Source organism: Scardinius erythrophthalmus, assembly GCF_964197995.2.
Source record: "Scardinius erythrophthalmus genome assembly, chromosome: 17".
Lineage (NCBI taxonomy): Eukaryota > Metazoa > Chordata > Actinopteri > Cypriniformes > Leuciscidae > Scardinius > Scardinius erythrophthalmus.
Genome location: NC_138237.1, coordinates 7589604 through 7612527, shown reverse-complemented (window position 1 = coordinate 7612527; position 22924 = coordinate 7589604). Strand labels below are relative to the sequence as shown.

Here is a 22924-nt window from a genome sequence, read left to right as displayed (position 1 = left end):
TATATAAGTTATTTTATTTTCTGCGCCTTCGTGGTTTCGCCATTTTATACATTTTGGACTGCTGCTTTTACTTCTGTACTCCACCCAGAGTAACCTGTGGTGTGCATCGGGGAATCAACACTGTGTGGTCTGGCTGTGCACATGTACAATGCTTAGGACAGGCTGTGTACGATGACTTAACAACTATGGCCCTAAGTTACATAACTTCTGAGTATAAAATCTCATCCTCTCCTAATATTTTTGTCCCTACACGTCGATTTAAGACTAACAATCTAGTTTACATTGGTGTTGATCGCAGTAATTTAATATATGTTCCCCGTGTGGAGACTAAATCACTGTTGTCTCCACCGCAGAGCCTGGCTTATGCTGCATTATCAAATGTCCGTTCTGTGAATAACAAGGCACTGTTTTCATCAGATTGTATTTCAGAGAAAACTTGGATTTACTGTTTTTAACTGAATCATGGTGTAAAGAAAATGATGGACTCCTGTTTAACCAGATTACTCATGCTGGTTTTGGACTTTTAGATCTCCAGAGGTAATCTGGCAGAGGTGGCGGCGGCATTATTGTGGTTTACAACCTGCAGTTCAATATGAGCGCTGTCTGTTCCTCAGTTTTTTATCATTTGAATGCTTGGATTTGAGTATTTCTATCCCTACTTCTACCATCATTGCTACGGTCTACAAACCACCTAAGACTAAATCACATGCAGTTTTTATGTCAGAGTTTGCTGACTTTGTCAATGTTGACCCTGAAGTTCCACTGAATTCTTATTGTCAGAGACTTCGACATTCACGTGGACCAAAGTGACGCTACGACGGCTAAGGATTTTTATCGCTACCTGACTGTTTTAATTTCTCGCAAATGGTAACTGGCCTGACTCATACAAAAGGCCATACTCTGGATTACAAATGGCTCATTTGTATCGCAGTTATCATCGGACTGTCTTTAATTTGGAACTAAATCACTATTGTGGGCATTTTGGAAGTGGAAATGTATTGATCAGGTTTTTTGTTTGTTTTTTAATTGTGCACTTTACATCTTTGGAGGAGCAAGTTTTGCTGCTAATCTACTCTTGCTTCTCTGAGGTCTCTTAAGGTTACCTTACTACAGTGCTTTACAGCAGTCTCCACCTGGTGGTAAAGACATGAACACAAACACTAGTGAGAAGAGCTTTACTTGACTGTCTCTGGTGGCCGAATGTGTATAACTGACCTAAAATGACATTGAACTGAAGTGACCTTGACAGCTCATACTACAACTAGAACCAGGTTTGAATACTAGGTTTAGTTTTTTTTAAATTGTTTTGAGAACTGATTACCAATCATCTCAATTTAACCAGGCAATGCTTCCATCAGACAGAAGGATCCAAGTTTTCAGCTCCCAAGTAAATTCAGAGACATGGGTGAAAACATCACTATTAGAGGGATTAAAGGAGTTGAATCCTCTCAACTTTACCTGAACAAGCAATGTGCCCAATTACCTGCTGTCAGCAGGCATGAACTCTCATATCACTCAAGTTATTTTACAATAAGGTCCCATTATTTAAGGTTACTTAACACACTCTTAATGAAGACCACATTCAAGCATTTAATCTCTTAACAGTAGTAAAATACAATTATACATATGTATACATATGTTCAAGTCCATTAAATCATTTAACAAGACAACTTTTGATTTTAATGTAGTTGTAAATGTTTAATTTAACACAAGTAAAAATGCTCATGTCTTTTTGTTAACAAATGAACTTTCATTGTTAAAATTAAAGTGTTAACTACCCTTTGCATTTCTAAATGGTAACGTTAAACCAAAAGAAAACTCGACTAACAGTACAGTTATTAAAATGCCATAATGTATGCATCTAAAATGCACTAGAACCACCAAATAAAAACTGATCATTTAAACAAAATCACATAAGCACACAAAGATGGAGTTGGGAACACTTTATTCTCTGTTAGGAGACTTCTGTACATTGAGGATCAAGTGCCACTTGAATTTATTTAGGGTTTGTATAAATTTAAGCAGGAGCACTATGCAAACATTGACAAAACATTAGCGATACAGGAAACAATCTACTCGAAGCTTGAGAGGAAGGTGAGCACGATCTGCTTGAGTTTTGTGTCAGTGGCCTCTGAGATTTTACCTTCGGTCCTAAAACACAAATATAAGAGTATTAGCACTTTATACTTTAAGCAAGTTACATTTATAGCGGTCATTTGGTTTTAAAAGTGATGTCTCAGGAACAAGGTGTTCCACTGACATTACAATGAATACTGAAGCGCTTATGAAACTTACCTGATGGCTGCAAGCATGTCCTGGTGCTGGCTGATGATGTGTTGAAGGAAGGTTCTCTCAAATTTGGTGATCTTGCTAGGCTCCATTTTATCCAAGTATCCTCTCACACCAGCATAAATGACAGCCACCTGCTCCTCAATGGCCATTGGACCTTGAGACAAAACAGCACGGGGACATTACAAATAGACAGGGAGAACATGTCCTCCTATGCAGTAGGGGGCAGCAGTGTACTTACAGTACTGGCCCTGCTTGAGCAGCTCTGTGAGCCGCACGCCTCGGTTGAGCAGCTGCTGTGTGGTGGCATCCAGATCAGAACCGAACTGGGCGAAAGCGGCCACCTCACGGTACTGAGCCAACTCCAGCTTCATGGTACCAGCCACCTGGAGAACAAACAGCAGGTGTGTTATAACCCTTTTTTTACACAGAAACTAGGGCAGCACAATATTGGAAGAAAAAAAAAATTAGGCAATATATTAGGGCTGGGTATTGACAAATTTCACAATTCGATTCCGATTCACAAGCTTGCAATTCGATTCGATTCAATATTGATTATTTTGCATATCAGGTACAATACATGGCACATTTTCTCAAGGAAAACAAATCTCTTAACTATTATTGTTAACTATGGGAGTCAGTTGTAGCCTAGGCTTCATTAGCCCACTATAATATTCAAGGTAAAAATTTGATTAAGGTAAGTCTCTTTAAAAAACTGGTAAAAAGGAAAAAAACTGATTTGTATACAAACGCTTAAAATACACTTATTTTTATAATAATAAAGTTATATGAAATTATATAAATGGTGGCTGTAAAACTTTCCAGATTTATTCAAACATGCATTAAATATTGAAGAACATTAATGTAATATGGTGCATATATTTAACAAAATGCTTCTCTCTTGAGTTAATTTTCTTGCTGACTAACGAGTTTATGGTCACTGCATATGTTTTTTCTGAGGTAAATGTGACGTTACATGACTTTTACTAACGTCTTTCCACGGTTGAAACACTGAGCGATTTCATGTGACATGATACGGACTTCGATAAGTTGTACTCGATCTTTTAACACACTTTCAGATGCTCATTCATGTTTATTTCACGCTGTAACTGGTATTAGGGTGGAAGAGAAGATCATGTGCGCTCCGCGCTGCTGCTTCTCTTTGAGCTGAGCAAGAGCAATCTCACGCCACAGCACCAAATTGGTAATTGTGTCTTTGAATTTCATAAGAAAAATGGACTTAATTTGAAATCTGAGACTTTGTTTCATATCAATAATAACAAAGCACAAAGATTATTGCGATTTATTGGATGGGATGCGTGCAACAATGTTCCATTCATTCATCAACTGAAAACAGGATGACTAATCGATTCTTGGGAATTAAGAACCGATATCGTTTCGTAAAAATTATTAAATTATATTGCAGCCCAATATATCGTGCAGCCCTACTAGAAACAAGCTTACAAATATCCATTGGGAGCCAAACTAGGACAGAACAAACCTGCTTCATGGCCTTTGTCTGGGCAGCAGAGCCGACACGGGACACGGACAGACCCACGTTGATAGCGGGACGGATGCCCTTGTAGAACAACTCAGTCTCCAAGAAAATCTGCATGAAGAAATTGAGTAGATCATCGTGTGTATCAAGCCATTAAGTGTGCAGGATCTGCTTGTGCAATGGCTCACCTGTCCGTCGGTGATGGAGATGACATTGGTGGGAATGTAAGCGGACACGTCTCCGGCCTGGGTCTCGATAACGGGCAGGGCGGTGAGGGATCCACCACCGAAGTTGTCGTTCATCTTGGCCGCTCTCTCCAGCAGACGGGAGTGCAGGTAGAAGACGTCACCGGGGTAGGCCTCACGACCGGGGGGACGGCGCAGCAGCAGGGACATCTGACGGTAGGCAACAGCCTGAAAGAGCAACAAAGCTCACATTTCACAAACTCACAGATACACAAACTCCTGCAATACCATTAAACATACCACAACATTTGAGATGCACATTTCCAGGGCCTCGATTTAACAACTTTGTGTGCAACAGGACTGTTGTCCGATAGTTTACGCTTTTAGCAAGAAAAAGTTCTTGTTCGTGGTTCACATTCACCTGCCTTTGCAATAAGTAAACAATAACTTCTATTAGTAATATACTTCAAGATGAACATTTACTGGACTGAAGAGACTTGATCAAAACAATGGTTTTAGAAAAATTGAAATAGTACTTTTGAGGAACACCTAATTCATTGATTTGCACTGCAAAACCAGAGCTTTCATCATAAAACAAACACTTAGATATCATCTTATGACATATTACTGGAAGATATTTAGTGACATCTGCTATACTGTTATAAAGATCTCGATTTACTTTACTAGCTATCGGAAGATAGTAGATTGTCCATTTAAATAACAGCAACTGCACCAAGTTGCAGGTTTTTGCTCAGTTTGGGCCTCTGAATGAGTGTGAGCTCCATACATAAAAGCATGATGTATATGATACTCAAAATCACTTATGCAAACTTGTATGAAAGACTGCAGCTCCATCTTTCTGGGTGCATCTTACAAAATAAGTCCTTAAAAGTTTGTCCTGAGAGATAATCTGTCTCATGACATTAAGAAAAAGGGAAGCTTCTTCACCCTTTAACAAACATGCATGGGTTAATCTAGTGTGGCCTGTACGACAGCTTGCATGCACAACTTGGTCATGTCTGGGTTTAAAGGAGTAAATGTGTCCCAAGCCGTCACCTGTTTGGAGAGATCGTCATAGATGATCAGAGCGTGTTTGCCGTTGTCTCGGAAGTATTCTCCCATGGAGCAGCCGGAGTAAGGAGCCAGGTACTGCAGGGGAGCGGCGTCAGACGCGGTGGCCGACACCACGATGGTGTATTTCATGGCATCAGTGTCTGTCAGCCTCTTCACCAGCTGGGCCACGGTGGATCTCTTCTGACCGATGGCCACGTAGATGCAGTACAGCTTCTTTTTCTCCTCAGTGCCTTCATTGAAGCGCTTCTGGTTGATGATGGTGTCGATGGCAATGGCGGTTTTGCTGGGGTAAATGAGTTTAAAAATGCATGATTTGAGCTAAAATGAAGCAAGTCCAAGCAAAAGTCCATCAATCTCCTGCACTTACCCAGTCTGTCTGTCACCAATGATCAGCTCTCTCTGGCCACGGCCAATGGGCACCAGACTGTCCACGGCTTTGATGCCGGTCTGCATGGGCTCTCTCACAGAGATGCGAGGGATGATGCCAGGGGCCTTCAGACCCACACGCCTACGCTCCTTAGAGCCCAAGGGACCCTTGGAGGAGAAACAAAAAGACAAATTGTTCAACTCTAAAGGAACAATTCCAACAACTGGCATCAATATTAAAGAAAGGATCTACAACTATGCAAGTAACCAATAGTTGGTCAGACCTTGCCATCAATGGGGTTTCCCAGAGCGTCCACAACGCGGCCGAGCAGCTCCACTCCGACAGGAACGTCCACGATAGCTCCTGTTCTCTTGACAACATCACCCTCCTTGATGAGCTTGTCGTTACCGAACACCACAACACCAACGTTATCAGGCTCCAAGTTCAGAGACATTCCCTTAGAGAAGAAGCGAAAGTGTCTTGATGTAAAAGCAGTTAACCAAGAACATCACAGAGACCGGATTGCATAACTTAAATGTTAAAACTAAAACCCAGTTAATTTTGTAGTAAATAAGTATTTTGTTCAGTTAAAATAAAACAAATTTGACAAGTTAAATATTTAAGAACTGATTATAAAATGTAGGGGGAGAAAGTAGGCACTTCTACATTTGACTGCTATGCATATACACTAGGGCTGTCACTTTTTATTCGAATATGCATTCGAACAGGACGTGAAATATCCGAAATCGAACTATAAATAAACTATCCGGTTTTTAAAGTGCCATGTTTTGCGCATTTTTTACAGTCTATGATTAGACCGTTTGCTTTTTATTTTATTGTTTGCCATCTCATCCAGTAGCGGCCGCTCCAAACGTATTGTAGCGTAGGCCCATGACCAAATCAAGCGAATAATAGCCAATAGCCAGCTTGTTTTGAAAATGGAAGATAACGACAAGACTAAAGAGACTGCGCTGTAATTCCTGCCTATTACACACACACGACCCACAGAAAAGACAAAGGTAAGAGAGTAAATTACTCACTCAGACCCAGGATGATTATTATACCGGTAGCCTAATCATGAATGCACTCCGCTATATTTTAACACATCTCCGGCGAACGGCTTTTTCACGCAAAAGAAAAACTCTTCATGAAGCGCAGTGAAATTCAGCGACCATGTGGCGTTTCCTGATGGATCGAGGTTGTTCGTTGACTTCATTTTACTCGTAGATATTCGAATATATATGAATACATTGCTTGATATTCGATATCTGTTCGAATTTGATTTCTCAAAAGTGACAGCCCTAATATACACACCAAAAAAACATGCATCTCGAACTATAATAATGCATTCAAATAAGAGCCAATTTGTATGTACACTGCATTAAAGGGATAGTTCACCTAAAAATAAATTCAGTCAACTTATTCACCCTCAAGTTGTTCCAAACGTGTATTAATTTCTTTCCGCTGAACACAAAAGATGGTATTTTGAAGAATTGGTAATAAAAGTAAAGTGACCCCACTGAAAAAAATACTATGGAAGTCAAGGAGGCCCATCAACAGTTTGGTTACCAAGATTCTTAAATATGTTGTTCAGCAGAAATAAACTCATACAGGTTTGGAACAACTCGAGGAGTAAGTGACCATTCACTTTTAGTTGAACTATCCCTTTAAGAATCTTGAAGCTCAGCCACGACCTCATGACCCCGGGCTCGCTCACCTTCAGACCAGAGGAGAACTCCACCATCTCTTCAGCCTGCACGTTCCTCAGCCCGTACACACGAGCGATACCGTCACCGATGGACAGCACGCGGCCAGTCTCCTGCAGATCCGCACTAGTGTCGGCTCCAAGAATCTTCTCCTCCAGAATGCTGGACACCTCCGCTGTGCCTGAACAATGCAGAGTGAATGAATGCAATAAAACAACTTAATAAAAACAAAAGCCACACCTAAATGTCCCAAGTACAACATGAAAAGAAACATTTAATACCCGTCTTCTGCAGCAATGGCCTGGCAGTGTGCAGGTTCTTCGCTCCGACACATGCAGCAGCAACATTCTTGGAAACCTGCAATTGCAAATATATTGGTTATAATCCTATAATAGTGTTAGTAATAGACACCAGAATCCGAGCATGTTGCTTGTGAGCCCTTGACCTTCATGCGCCATCAACAACCACGCCATTGAACTTAAATCTATTAACAGTGTAATAGCAGAAGAACTAAATACTAATTAAAGTGTGTATAACTTTGAATCTGCAAACATACGAATGCGTTTAGAGATCGTAATGCAGCGCAAAGCACTATGACATCATACAAACGTAGGCTACGCCTAAATAAAAAGGGTAAACGCAAGTTCATACATATGTTCATACATGGATGCACTAAACCATTACGCACTAAAATACTCCAAATTCAGTCAGAGAGATAAAGCTACTGACAGCTGACCTGTCTCAAACCCAAGCAGCATTTCCTGACCTTCAATTGGGAATGTCATTCATTGGTAACCTCGCAAAACATGCAAACGTAACCATATATAAGGTAAATATACGTTCAAAACACGCAGAGTCAGATCCATAAAAGTACATTGCTGAAGTTAAAAACGCGAAACAAATCAAGCTTAATTAGTCTTAGCATACGTAGGCCCTTCACACTGCAAGATGGCGACGTGCAGCCTCACGCCATTAACCAGCGCTGACATTCACCGGCTCGGCGCTGTTAAAACGCTACAAAATGAGACTTACGAATCCGGCCCGTCTGGGCAAGGTGCGGGCCAGAGCCGCCGCAACGCGAACGGAGAGCATGGTTATTGATAGGTTGTTTCGCGTGAGCTCGAGCGTGTGTCCTCCTGCAGCGGCCGGCTGATGCGCGAGGAGCTGAGTGAAGGAAATGGAGGTCGCGAGCAGAGCTCATATACGAAAGGTCAACAACAGACCCGGATGCAGTTCCTTGAGACGACCCGAGACATTTTTATTCATGTAGATTATAACATATAAAGTCAAGGCTATGTCTAATAAACTGTGTTTGTGTTGATTATTAAAAAAAAATTTTTTTTCAATTGGGCATTTAGTAGTCGATTTTATCTAAAGCGAAAGAGGAACACAATAGCTCATATTTTATGAACGATTTTGTTCCCAAGAAAAAAAAATCTGCCAAACATCTCTTCTTTTATAAAGATATACTTCTAAATAGGCAAATTATGTATGTCATTTAATTTAAAACTAGAAAAGGAAAATTGTGAATATTAATTTTTTTAATTCGTTGTATGAAAAATTATATCTATGCTGTAGATTTATCTGTATGTTTTGAGAAAACAAATCACATAATTATATTTACAAAATCACGCTGAACTTATTTTTTAGGGATATGAAAATGTAAACGCTTTGAACATTTCAATACGATCTTCCCAATTGGGCAGTGCTGCAGCGTCCTAGAATCTCATTGGTCGGTTTTTCATTCGTGCAGCCAATGAGAAATGCGCATTGAGACCCCGGAACAAGAATAACAAATCCAGTGGCGGGAGCTTTATGTGTTGGATTCGGAAGTTTGTAACTGAATCTGATTAGATGCGACACTAAATTATTGAAAATATGTGCGAGAAAAGCAAAATCGTGAGTTAATGTCTTTGTAGAATTCAGTAGAATGAGATACACTAAACTAACAAAATGCACATATTTAATTACGATGTAATTCGCTTTATCAAATGCGTAAATGTTCGCAGTTGTTCCTTGTAGTGTTTATCTGTATTGAATACACATACTAATCTTTTTATATTAGATGTGTTCACTATGGTTTTAATACATATGTGTTTGATATTGTACGTCTCTACTGCACGTCCTTGTGTGGGGTCGATAAAAACAAAACAACAAAAATGAAAACAAAAATTTTGGCAATGCAATACCATGGTATCCTTTGAAATACAATGTAAAAACCATTGTCAATTTATATAAAATCATTTAGAATCATGTTATATATCAAAGTACCATAGTGTTATTACCAAGCTATGGCAATTAATGTAGATTCTTGATTCTCAAAGCTTTTGCATGTACCATTTACATTTGCATTTGCATATACCATGTAATTGCAGGTGTCCCAGTGGCTCAGGAAGGTGTTCGGACAGCAGCCGGTGCCGGAGTTTGAGGTGAACACACGCACAGTGGAGCTTCTGTACGAGTTGGCGGAGAGCAGTGAGATGAGATGCAGAGAGGTTGAGCTTCTCATCGAGGACCGCAAGCAGAAAACAGAAGAGTACTGCAGTGATGGTGAGACGCTAGGATGGATAGTCACTTTGGAGAACAGAGCCTGCCAAGTGCATACATGTTCTGTAAATGTACATTTTAGTCTGTGGAATAAATTAATCATCATTTTGGAGACTTGTTTTCATGTTGAGCTGGGGACTGCTGGTCCATGACTTTCATTGTTGTCTATGGCAGGAGCCCATCTGCAGGAAGTGCTTCTCCAGGGAGTTGGACTTCAGTTTGGAGGACTTTCCAAACCCACGGTGGACCTGCTGTCGGTGCTGGAGGGCACCGCTGAAGTGCTTAAACTCAGAGACACATCACTTGGAAGGTAAAAAAAACATGTTACGTCATAAATGCATCATATACATCTTTATACATAATTTAGACATGTTCCTGGGGCAACATGCCTGGTGGTTTTGGAACAGCGTTACTATAAAAAACCTCAAACATAAACAACCAGAGAAAATCACTTGGTTGAAAATCATGTTGTTCAAGAACCTAATCTTAAAGTGCCCCTGTTATGCTTTTTCAAATATTACCTTTCATGCATTGTGTAATTAGCCTGGCTCCGCCCTCCTACATACTTCCGCTCAATTTTCATATTCCTTCAGTACTCCGTCTGGGTTAGCGGTATATTCGTGGGTTTTCTCCGGCCAAATTTTTACCGGTCCAATCAGCGAACAGAGGGAGTGGCTGAGAACGATGACGTTGATGTCGTGCGCTAGTTTGAGTTGACCAATCAGAGCAGAGTAGACCAATCACAACAGACTGGGCCATCTGACCAATCAGAGCAGAGTAGACCAATCACAACAGACTGGGCCGTCTGACCAATCAGAGCAGAGTAGATCAATCACAACAGACTGAACCATCTGACCAATCAGAGCAGAGTAGACCAATCACAACAGACTGGGCCGTCTGACCAATCAGAGCAGAGTAGACCAATCACAACAGACTGGGCCATCTGACCAATCAGAGCAGAGTAGACCAATCACAACAGACTGAACCATCTGACCAATCAGAGCAGAGTAGACCAATCACAACAGACTGAACCATCTGACCAATCAGAGCAGAGTAGACCAATCACAGCAGACTGGGACATCTGACCAATCAGAGCAGAGTAGACCAATCACAACAGACTGGGCCATCTGACCAATCAGAGCAGAGTAGACCAATCACAACAGACTGGGCCATCTGACCAATCAGAGCAGAGTAGACCAATCACAACAGACTGGGACATCTGACCAATCAAAGCAGAGTAGACCAATCACAACAGACTGGGCCGTCTGACCAATCAGAGCAGAGTAGACCAATCACAACAGACTGGGACATCTGACCAATCAGAGCAGAGTAGACCAATCACAACAGACTGGGACATCTGACCAATCAGAGCAGAGTAGACCATTCACAACAGACTGGGCCGTCTGACCAATCAGAGCAGAGTAGACCAATCACAACAGACTGAACCATCTGACCAATCAGAGCAGAGTAGACCAATCACAACAGACTGGGCCATCTGACCAATCAGAGCAGAGTAGACCAATCACAACAGACTGGGACATCTGACCAATCAGAGCAGAGTAGACCATTCACAACAGACTGGGCCGTCTGACCAATCAGAGCAGAGTAGACCAATCACAACAGACTGAACCATCTGACCAATCAGAGCAGAGTAGACCAATCACAACAGACTGGGCCATCTGACCAATCAGAGCAGAGTAGACCAATCACAACAGACTGGGACATCTGACCAATCAGAGCAGAGTAGACCATTCACAACAGACTGGGCCGTCTGACCAATCAGAGCAGAGTAGACCAATCATAACAGACCAATACAAAATTGGGAACCTTTAAAATGACATAATAGAGGCATTTCACCTGAAATCTGATTGTTGCAAACTTGGCAAAATCATATTAAGCCACGTCCCAATGTGCATAACAACTGATTTAAACTATGTCTGTATTTTGTGGTTGATTTCACACTCTTGTGTCTCCAGCTACATGCCAGCAATCAATAAACTGACGAATGATGTGCTGGAGGCAGAGAAAACGGACCGGAAGCTGCAGCGGGAACTTTCTGCTGTCAGGAAGAAAATGACAGCCTCGGTTGTCATTCGGAAAAAACATCAGGAGTAAGAAAACACGAGAGATAATCAATGCATTTTACTTTGCTGTTCTTTGTTTGGTAATTGTGCAAATTCTGATTGATTTGGTTTGAAATCTGTCATGATTTTTACTGCTACTGTATTCAGCCTTCCTAAGTCCTCTTACTGATCATAATAAGAACAACTGCACAAATGTATCTAAAACAGGGACTTTTGATCTTTTAGATCGGACCCCCAAATATGATCATGTGAGGAACCCCCATCCTAAAATTTAAGAGCCTTCTATCATTTATAAAAGAAATTCTCAATTCTTTCCATGGACCCCCGTCACATGCATCTACTGTTGGAAACCCCTGATCTAAAACTGACGTCTGTGTGTAAAACTGTTTTTCAGTGATTTGATGAAGATCACACATGTACAGCAGGTGGAAGCAGCGACAGCGGAGGAGAGGCTTCTTAACATGGACTTCATGAAGAATAAATCCAGAGATCTCACTTGCAGGAATAAGATTGCACAGGTTTGTGTCACCTTTTTTATTTAAAACTGTATCCGGGCATCACTTTATACGGTTTTATGTCTGTCATGCAGCCTTATTCAGACAGGATCTGTGTGTTTGTGACAGGAAAAGCTGGACTCGCGGCAGATGGAAGATTCTTTTACCCATCAGGCCATCCTGCAGTTATCAGAGGTAAACTACCCTACTGATGTACCAGATCACAGATCAACAATAACAGGTAACACTTTAGAATAATGGTCCATCATTAATAAGTAACTATGCAGGAAGTAATACAGGACTAATGAGTAGTTCTACATTAACACTTCAGCTACTACTATTAACTAATAAAGAAACTAATCCGTAAGTAATATAAAATTTAGGAGATTATTCCTTATTAGGTAATCAATAATTACTTACTGAGATTAGCTTCATTAATAACTATTAACTAACTGACAATTATAAAGAACATTATCGCGTGTCTGAGTACACATCTTTTTCACTTTAAAATAATGGTCCAGATCACAAGTAGTCCTTGAAGAGTGACTAGGTAACACTTGAGTAAGTAGTGATGAATTTTATGACCACGATGAAGGTAAAAAAAGATCATTGCTAACGTCTCAGTCACGATAATGTTGTGATTAGTAATTAATTAGTAATTCTTTATAAGTTGTCATAATTACTTATTACTTACTGATTAGTTAATATTGTTCGCATATTAGTTAATAGTAGTAGCTGAAGTGTTAATGTAGAACTACTCATTAGTCCTGCATTACCTCCTGCATAGTTACTTATTAATGACGGACCATTATTATAAAGTGTTACCCAATAACATGTAATTCTGATGTGATGTGAATGCAGATTTAGTAAAAACGCCCTTTTACAAAGTCTTGATTTTGTTTTTGGCCTCTACTACAATTGGTTTTCATGCATGAATGTTAAAAAAAAACATTATTTTTCACATATTTGATGTTGTTTCAGCTTCTCTCTTCCCAGTCTGTCAGTAACGCTCTGGGCTGTTTTCCCGTACAACGGCATAACTCGCTGCTTAACTACCATAGTATAATGCATCCATGATGAAATCAACGATCTAGTCACGACTGTTTCCCGAAACCGTACTGTTGCAAATTTGACGTTCAACCACGTTGGTTAATGACGTCACGCAGGTGGTGAAGTAACAACTTCTTTTAATGAATCTGTTTGAGATCGAATTAATGCTAGATGTTTTGCTATTAATTACGGACATGCATGCCATCTGAGGACTATTTAAACTAAAAGTTATTTTGCTTTATTTCCAAATTCAATCATAGGCTCGTTCTTGCATACTAGAGCTCATACGCACATGTGAACAACACTTTAAAGGAGAACTCCGGTCAATTTTAACATTGAGCTAATTTTTTTGTACATTTGGAGTGCTGTCAGTACAGAGAACAACGACAAAAATCTGTGTTGCCTACACCGTGTTATCCTCTTTTTAAAATTTGCACCCTGTTGACTTCAATAGGGCAAGTACTAAACCTTCTTTAAGCCTCTTAACATCCTTGATGTGTCATTACAAGTGCACAGCTAATGTGAGTGATTCCTTCTGAGTGATCACGGGTGAATCTGACTGCAGTAGATGTGAAAGATATGAATAAAAATTATGTTTATTCAGCCAGCGCACATACCTGTATTTACATCCTGTTTTCGGTCGAAGGCCACAGTAATCGATTGTCGAGTTCACGCGCGTGATCATAGGTAACTAAACCATCTACTGCAGTCAGATTCACTCGTGATCACTCAGAAGGAATCACTCACATTAGCTGTGCACTTGTAATGACACATCAAGGATGTTAAGAGGCTAAAAGCAGGTTTAAAACTTGCCCCATTGAAGTCAACAGGGTGCAAATTTTAAAAAGAGGATAACACGGTGTAGGCAACACCGATTTTTGTCGTTGTTCTCTGTACTGACAGCACTCCAAATGTACAAAAAAATGAGCTCAATGTTAAAATTGACCGGAGTTCTCCTTTAAATCTCTTGACAAACTAAAAGATGTAAATGAAATTTGTACGTTTTCTAAATAAATGATCCAGATTGTATTAAATATCAGCTTGCTTATTTGGCTCAAGATAAGGATTTATTGAGTCCACATGTCCGCTTTTTCAGGCTCAAACAGCAACATTACACACTAAAGAATATGAGCATGTAAAAAAGCAGAATATGTCCTCTTTAAATTTAATGAACATGCACTGAAACAAAACTGCTTCTTACAAGATGGTATAAAAGGTGTTTACTGTGTTTTTTTTTCTATACTTAGAAAATCGCTTCGCTGAAAGAAGAAACACTGCCTTTGAAGAAGAAACTCGAGCCGTATAGTGATTTGAGCCCTGTAAGTATATTTATATCAAGATTTTCCTTATTGAACATGGGAATCATCATGGCAGTGAGTTTTGCATGAACAAGAACCAAGTGGTTTTGTTGTTTAATGTGTGGGTTAATTAATACATTTTTTTTTTTGTCATGCACAGTATATAGGACACATTTTAATGAAGTAATCACGTCCACATCCATATAAATCATTTGTAATTGGTTTAAAATTCTAATAATTTGATCCTTTATCCATTTTATCAGTTTTCATTACTGTTGTACTTTTTTCAGAGTCCAGCTCTTGCACGGGTGAAAATAGAGGAAGCTAAACGAGAGCTGGTAATTTTTAATTCACAATTTTATTTATTTATATTATCATTTATATATATATATATATATATATATATATATATATATATATATATATATATATATATATATATATATATATATATATATATATATATATATATATATATATATATATATATATATATATATATATATACTGGTCAAAGGTTTGGAAACATTACTGCTTTTAATTTTTTTGAAAGAAGTCTCTTATGGTCATCAAGCCTGCATTTATTTGATCAAAAATACAGAAAAAAAAAACAGTAATATTGTGAAATTACAATATTGAATTATTACAATTTAAAATAATGGTTTTCTATTTTAATATACTTTAAAATGTAATTTATTCCTGTGATCAAAGCTGAATTTTCAGCATCATTACTCCAGTCTTCAGTGTCACATGATCCTTCAGAAATCATTCTAATATGATGATTTATTATCTATGTTGGAAACAGTTTTGCTGCTTAATATTTGTTTTTATAACCTGTGATACTTTTTTTCTGGATTCTTTGATGAATAAAAAGTTAAAGAAAGAACAGCATTTATTTAAAATAAAAATCTTTTGTAACAATATACAGTACCGATCAGAAGTTTGGGGTCAGTCCATTTTTTTTCTTTCTTTTTTTGAAATAAATTAATACTTTTATTCAGCAAGAATGTGTTTAATCAATAAAAAAATCATAGTAAATATTTACATTGTTAAAAAGATTTCTATTTTGAATAAATGCTGTTCTTTTTTACTTTTTATTCATCAATGAATCCTGAAAAAAAGTATCACGGGTTAAAAAAATAAATAAAAATAAGCAGCACAATTGTTTCTAACATTGATAAATCATATTAGAATGATAAGGATCATGTGACACTGAAGACTTGAGTTAGGATGGTGAAAATTCAGCTTTGATCACAGTTTGGCACCAGTTAGTAATGTTTCCAAACTTTTGACCAGAGACATTTTTTTATATATATTTAATATTATATATATATATATATATATATATATATATATATATATATATATATATATATATATATATATATATATATATATATATATATATATTATTTTATTTGTATATATATATTTATTTATTTGTTAATTATTTTTGGGGGGGAAATGGTAACTTGAGTAACATTATTTTTATCCAAAGGCTGCCTTGGATGCCCAGCTGGAGCAGAAAGTGGACTTCATGAACACTTTATCTATGAAGCTATAAAGTATCTAATAAAACATTAAACGTGTTAATAAATGTAATAAATTTGACTTCCATCCAACTCGTGGTGTTTTTAATAAACGCAATTCCACTCCGAACCTCATGGTGGTGCCCTCTGTTTTTCCCGACGTCATCGCAGCGGAAATGACGCCTACACATTTGTTCCAGCGACGGCTAGTGGGGACATTTTAAATTAGCAAACTGTGCTAAAGCGGTCGGAAAGTCGAGAACACAGCAGTTATCCTGTAAAATTTGAGATTAAATCCGTATTTCCCCCATGAATATGGTAGTAGGAGTCTGAGATGTTACAGAGAACACACACATGAGGACAGATTTGAAGCAGGTAAGCCACTGTCGTCGGTTATTGCCGCGCGCTCATCTCTGCGCCCTTCCATTTTGAGCATGTACTGCAGTTCTGACCCAAACCTACTCTCACTTTAATTACTGCATGCTTTTATTCATGCATATATGCACGCGTGCTGTCTTCACTCAACGTGCAAATGTACCGGTTAACGTGCAACTTCCAGACCGAATGTGTTGCAGCAAGATGAGTGTTTGTGCTGCAGTGTCTCTAGCCTATATATTCATTTTCAAGGGTTTTACTTCTTAGTTCTCTTTCTCTGATGATTCAAGTGCGCTATTCCGTCCGTTTATTTCACATCTGCATACATATCTAAAAGAAGCATTCATGTGGATTACTTGCAAATAAGCCCTTGTAACTCCACGGGCTGTTACATGCGTCATTGCGTGCATGCAGTGCGATAGGATCAGAGCGCGCGCGATATTCGTACATGATCAATTGATGTCTGTCTGATAGAGCGCGTGAACCGTGTTGCGCGCGCGGTTCGTGTTTCAAGTCGGCTGCGCGAACGACTAGTAATGTTATGGAAACTCATAAAAGATCACCATGGTAGCCGCACAGCGTCCGCCAAAACACCGCATGTTCTGCTGTGATTGCTGTAGTAATAAATCTGGGATCTCCTTCAAACGGTGTAAGAAACGTTATTTTAATTTCTCCTTTTGATAATTGACATTGCGATCTAATAGTATTTTGCTACGGCTTTTGTTGTAATTCACGTCCAATACAGAAATACGACCTGTGGCAATCGGTGCATGTAAAACACCTGTCATATATATATGTGTGTGTGTGTGTGTATATATATATATATATATAATATATATATATGTATGTGTATATATATACATACACATACAATAATGCTACCTACAGAATTTTTTTTTTTTTTTTTTTATGGCACAACCAAATATTGCAATTTAACACCTGCGCACTATATGGGGGAAATTATTATTTGGCAAGTAAAACATGAATGATTCATAGGGAAGGGGGATTTCCGGTTACACATTTTCACAAGTTTCTTATTTGTTTATTTGTTTTATTTTGCTGCTTATTTTTTCCCGCTTCATTATATCATATTATTCGTTATATATCATCCACTCGTTTACGATCACACGTTGACCTGATTGGTTGCTAAGTAGTTTGTGAGGTCAGAAACACCAGCGATTTCAAGCCGTGTTTTTGAGACTGTCTTTGGTACACTGCAGTTTTAAGGAGAAAATACTCAGCAATAGTTTTGTCTTATGAATTTGCACTTGGTTTGCCTTAAAGCATATTAAAAACACCACATAGATAGACATATAAACAACATTAAAAGCTTGATTTTGACCACAGGGGGACTTTAAATTCTGCCATCCACAGTTATCATTTATTGCATGTATATTTTTTATATTTGTTTAAAAACTCTATAGAATATGTGATGTGTGTGTGTGTATAAATATTTATGAATCTCTATGAAGTATTTCGCCTGAATGGGGTGTTTTGGACAGCAGGTCATGAAAAACCTGTGAGAGAATCATAAAATGGTCGTTTTCTGACCTGAAAAAGTCCTGGAATTAATAACACAAAATCTTAAGTCTTGAATATTCACAGCAAGAAAATGTCTAGTTTTGGATCGATCTGAAAAATGTATTGCAAGTAAAGTGCTCTTTGTGAGGTCCGTCCGCAAAAATGATTTTTAAAATGACAAACCCTGTGTGCAAGTCTTCATACAGTCTGACAGGCCTCTCTAAACACTTGATCGCAGCAAAAAAAAAAATCCGTATGGACAATTAAGTTTTGAAGTTGTGAAATGCAGCATTGTGCATTGGAGTCGGATGACGTGTAGAAAGGTTGATAAGAGCTCCACTGGTGCGTGATAGTTCAGGGTTCTGCCTGGTTAAACACCTGTACCTCAGTGGTGCTTAAATAGTCGAGTCACGTTTATTTAGGAAAAATAAGTGTTAATGTTGCTGCATAATACGTCAATTTTGAAAGAAATTAAATTTCGGCTATAAGCAGCACTTCAGAAGACAATAGAGCCATTATTAACCTCAAGTCTGTTCAGTGTTGATCGTGAGAAACTAAACTAACCGTGTAATCAGATATTTGTCAGCTTTTTTTTTTTTTTTACAATACTTTGTTTTTCTTACGAACAAAGTTATCAGCATTATCACAGACAAATTTTCACTGAATTCAGTGTGGAGCACTGAAAACAAATATAAAATGGATGTACACAAGAGAAACAGATACACCTACATAAAGAATAAAAAGAATACATTAAAAATATTTTATTAAATAGAACTATATATATAATGTCAGAGATGGATGATTTACAGGCAGAAAGTGTCTATTGAAATAAAGATAATTAAGGTGTCTATTAAAATAAAAGGAAAACCAGATTTAAAAAAAAGGAAACGGATAAAACAAAAAAAGAGGACCTGCAGTCCCATTTGCCTTGATCTTGGTATACTCTCCTATCCTATACCTTTAGATCACTCAAGTTTTAAGAATAGCAATCAAGCTGTCATGAGTTGGGTTCCAGTGCATAATAGTTTTAATCTTTGCTCTATTAATTAAGGCAGTGGATCGCTCCAAACGAACAATATCTGTAAAATAGGACAACTATTGATGTTTTGACAAATTAGTAGGAAGCTGGCTGTTATTTTGACATAGTTGCTGTTTTCCAGGTCAGCCGCCCCTGTTTATCGACCAGCAACTGCCACTTCAGAGACTCCGCCCCTGGCCCCGCCCTCCAGAGATGACTGATGCCCAGAAGGCCAACGAGCTTCCTCAATGCCCCTCAGAGGGCGGGGCCACAGAGGAGCAGGACATGCCCCTGAGACCAGAGACCACGCCCACCAGCTCTCCAGCTTGTGAAGAGCCAATCAGCTCGCAGAGTCCTGACAAACAGCCAACCCCTGGCCTGCTCTCCATGCCCTGCTTATTAAAGGAGCTTCATAGAGACTCCGCCCCCGGGCAGCCGCAGGAAACGGATCCGCCCCCGACCGCGGCCCAGTCCTGCCCGCGGGAAGACAGCGATTCCTCCGTCTGCCTGCGGTCGCCCTCCTCTTCCGGGCACCTCGGAGACTCCGACACGCTTTCGTCGGCGGAGGAAAAGGCCACGCCCGCCCAGACGGCCGGAAGAAAGTCACGGCGCTCGCATTCTGAGAGCGACACGTCCACCATCGCAATGGCGGCTAAGAAGAACCGTTGCCAGGAGAAGCAGGCGAACGGACGCGTGCGCGTCAGAGGCCCGCGGAGCCAGCGGCAGAAGCTACGCATGCGGCAGCTCCGGCAGAAGCGGGAGGCGGCGGCGAGACGCAAACCCGACGTGCTCCAGGACAGCAGCACCAGCGACAGCGACATCACAGCCCACTCTTCATCATCCTCGCCACTAACGGCCTCGTCCGACAATGAGGGAGAGACAATCAACTCTCACGCACCAGGTAACTGCACAAACACGCACAGCATTTTGTGTAGAAGATCAGAGCAGACTGGCTGTTGTGTGCTTTACGGAAACTGCCTGTCCTCAACAAATCGATTCACTGATGCATCACGATTCGTTAATCCACAAATATTTAATACATTTCTATATTATACAACCAATACGATTTATGATTAAGTGTTTGACAACAAGTGAATTTGACACAATTTGATACAATATAATTAAATAATCTTTAATTTACATTAATAGATTTATTGATTTATTAATAATAATTAGAGATGCACTGATACAAAAATTTTCCGCCGATACGATAGCTGATTATTCAGTATGATGTCTACCGATACCGAAAGTCCCCCTGTAGTCAATCATTTTATCCCTTAAAACTAATATTTTATCACCAAAATTACTTATTTAAATGTTTTATCCTTGGAAAAAGGACTCTACATCCTTGCCTCATTTAGTATACGCGGTTCTATGGATATGCAAATGAGCCCCGCCTCCACTCACTCACAGCAGCTCAGAGATCCACTCGTTGACGATCACATGTTGACCTGATTGACTGAACACCAGCGATTTCAAAACACTTTGGTTCACTGCAGTTTTAAGGAGAAAATACTCAGCAATGTTGACGTGAATTTGCACATGGTTTGTCTTAAAGCATATTCAAAACACCACATAGAAATATAAACAACATTAAAAACTTGGTTTTCACCATAGGGGGACTTTAAAATGTCATGAAACCCCCGTTTTATCACTGGTCGTTCACACCTCAGCTTTGAAAAAGACATAAAAATGGGCGTGTAAAGCTGTGGGAAAATGGGAGTGTAGAGGGTGGGAAGAGGGGAGACAACCAATAAAACACACCTGCAACACACACATTATTCAGACAAATGAATATTCAAATATTGAGCGGAGAAAAAACAAACACACACAACACAGAGTTTGGTGGAATAAAGAATAAAGGCATCGTTAATTTTGTGCCCATTCTTCTTGAAATTTTTCGTCACAGCGTTCCACACAGAAACCGCTTAAATATTGTTACTCAAATTTTCCGTGTGTTTGTAGTCAAACGCCAGTTCGGACATCATCGCAGAGATAATGCAAACAACACTTTTGAGCTACTGTAATGAGGAAAGATACACTTACACTTACGAAGCTGAGCAGGCAGAGGTGAAGGACAGCGCTGAACCGGTCTTGTCACATTTGAGTTCTCTGCTGTAAAGAGATCTCATGCGTAATACAGTGATTGGATTAAATTTTTCTCATGAATAATATGGAGGAACTGATGATACAAAAGCATACTCTCCAGCCATGGCAGCCAATCACCACTCCAGATTAACACACATACCTCACTTTTCGTGACATTAGTTCAACTTTGCTTTAAACCGGAAGGAAATAGCTGAGAAATACAAAAAAATAACCAGCTTTTCCTTAATAATAAACATATCAAAAATGTCCCAATGTACTAATACTGTATATACACAGGGAACCCTCTCATAAGGTAAATTACTATTCAATTAGAGGTTGAATTAATTAAATGTATTAGAGGTTTTTCAGATATAGTAATTACTCAAATAAAAACAGAAATGTTTGTGTACAACTCAGTTGCACGTTAGGTAGTTTTCATGTGTACTTGTCTTCATGACACATTTATTCAAGCAAACACATATAATTAACAGTAAATAAGCTAATTTCTAGTGTTTTTTTTTTATAGCTAACTAACGACCTTGTGAACACTAGATAACTTTCCTGAGGTAAATGCAACATTAAGGCAAGGCAAGTTTATTTATATAGCACATTTCATACACAATGGCAATTCAAAGTGCTTTACATAGAAGAAATTAAAATAATAAAAAGAAATAAGAATAATTTAAACAGTTTAGAAAAATTAAAAATAAAATACAGTACAGTACATGCAGTCGGACGAACATTGACACAGTGCTCATTCATTAAATGCATAGCTAAACAGATGTGTTTTGAGTGTTTTGAGTTAAGTTAACACTGTTTCACAAGCTGTTTTATTGACTTATTTCCACGGTTGAAACACTGATTAAAGTGTACATGAGACATGATACATGCATTTAATCGGCCCTAATCATCGGCTGTTTAAAACAATCAGCCTTTTTATTATTGAAAAAATACATATTTTTGTCCGATACATCGGTGCATCCCTAATAATTCATAATAAATGTAACAATGAAACATTACTTGTCTGGCCAGCTCACTTAATCATATATATATACACACACACACTGTGGATGAGAGCTTATTTATTAATGTATTGTTACTAAATATATTATTATTAATAACTACAAAACCACTTGACCTAATGGCTAAGTATATATTTGTATTATTTAAAAAAAATATCATTGTGTATTATTATTATTATTATTATTAATAATAATAGTGATAAAAAAGAAATCATTACTTATCTGACCATTTCATTTTAAGTAAAACAAAACAAAAAAAACAAAAAACGATATGGTGCTAGATATCGATAGACCTCATTCTAACTGATTACGGTAAAAAAAAAGACTTATTTTTACTTCTGTTTGTGGATGAGAGCATATGTATTATATTATGGTTTTATGCTAAATCTTTACACACAATTTTGCAGCGAGTTCTGTAAACTCATTAAAGATTTGCAACTGTGCTGAAAATTGAGATGCATCGAGAATCAGATTGGTTTTGGATTCAGATTGTGACTTTGAATGGAAAGTGAATCGTGAGGTGCCTGAAGATTCCCAGCTCTAGTCCTGAAACGAACAGTGAAGCCATTTTGACATTTCATTTCTTTCATGCATTGTTTGGTGCATGTTGACTGAATGACAGAATGGTTAAATGACCACACACACTGCGAAAAACTCAATCACACACACATGAAGGATCTACTGCACCGGTCAGGGTGTGTTTTCTGTGCATGCATGTTGAATGACCTCATATGCAAAGCGCCAGGTGAGGAACATTTTTCCAGTATCAGAATTCAACA

The 22924-nt window shown here is 38.6% G+C and overlaps 3 protein-coding genes across 15 annotated transcripts in view; 2 read left to right on the top strand and 1 right to left on the bottom strand.

The window, feature by feature from the left end:
* Positions 1-1928: 1928 nt before the first annotated feature.
* atp5fa1 (ATP synthase F1 subunit alpha) lies at positions 1929-8353 on the bottom strand. Its single transcript, XM_081391156.1, has 11 exons — positions 8152-8353; positions 7401-7476; positions 7131-7300; positions 5697-5870; positions 5414-5580; positions 5029-5329; positions 3976-4200; positions 3791-3898; positions 2531-2675; positions 2296-2446; positions 1929-2151 (listed from the first exon to the last, which is right to left on the bottom strand). The coding sequence occupies exons 1-11, from the start codon at positions 8209-8211 to the stop codon at positions 2073-2075; spliced, it is 1656 nt and encodes a 551-aa protein (XP_081247282.1). The 5' UTR covers positions 8212-8353; the 3' UTR covers positions 1929-2072.
* Positions 8354-8826: 473 nt separating this feature from the next.
* On the top strand, positions 8827-16279 carry haus1 (HAUS augmin-like complex, subunit 1). 2 transcript variants are annotated; one of them, XM_081390525.1, is made up of 9 exons: positions 8827-9018; positions 9495-9669; positions 9841-9976; positions 11643-11777; positions 12145-12268; positions 12374-12439; positions 14542-14613; positions 14883-14930; positions 16091-16279. In XM_081390525.1, the coding sequence occupies exons 1-9, from the start codon at positions 8998-9000 to the stop codon at positions 16154-16156; spliced, it is 843 nt and encodes a 280-aa protein (XP_081246651.1). In that variant the 5' UTR covers positions 8827-8997; the 3' UTR covers positions 16157-16279. The 2 variants fall into 2 exon arrangements, 1 of the variants encoding a protein (XP_081246651.1); XR_014031918.1 differs by having other exon boundaries at positions 8915-9018; positions 12374-12485; positions 16091-16255.
* Positions 16261-22924, top strand: part of ark2n (arkadia (rnf111) N-terminal like PKA signaling regulator 2n) — a 23836-nt gene continuing 17172 nt past the window's right edge. For 5 of the 12 annotated variants that reach the window (XM_081390523.1, XM_081390514.1, XM_081390520.1 and 2 more), the window contains exons 1-2: positions 16323-16496; positions 19178-19936. In XM_081390523.1, coding sequence (XP_081246649.1) covers positions 19249-19936 — 688 coding nt within the window. In that variant the 5' untranslated portion in view covers positions 16323-16496; positions 19178-19248. Of the gene's footprint in view, positions 16497-19163; positions 19937-22924 lie in introns of all 12 variants that reach the window. The other 7 variants (XM_081390515.1, XM_081390519.1, XM_081390516.1 and 4 more) reach the window with 5 other exon arrangements.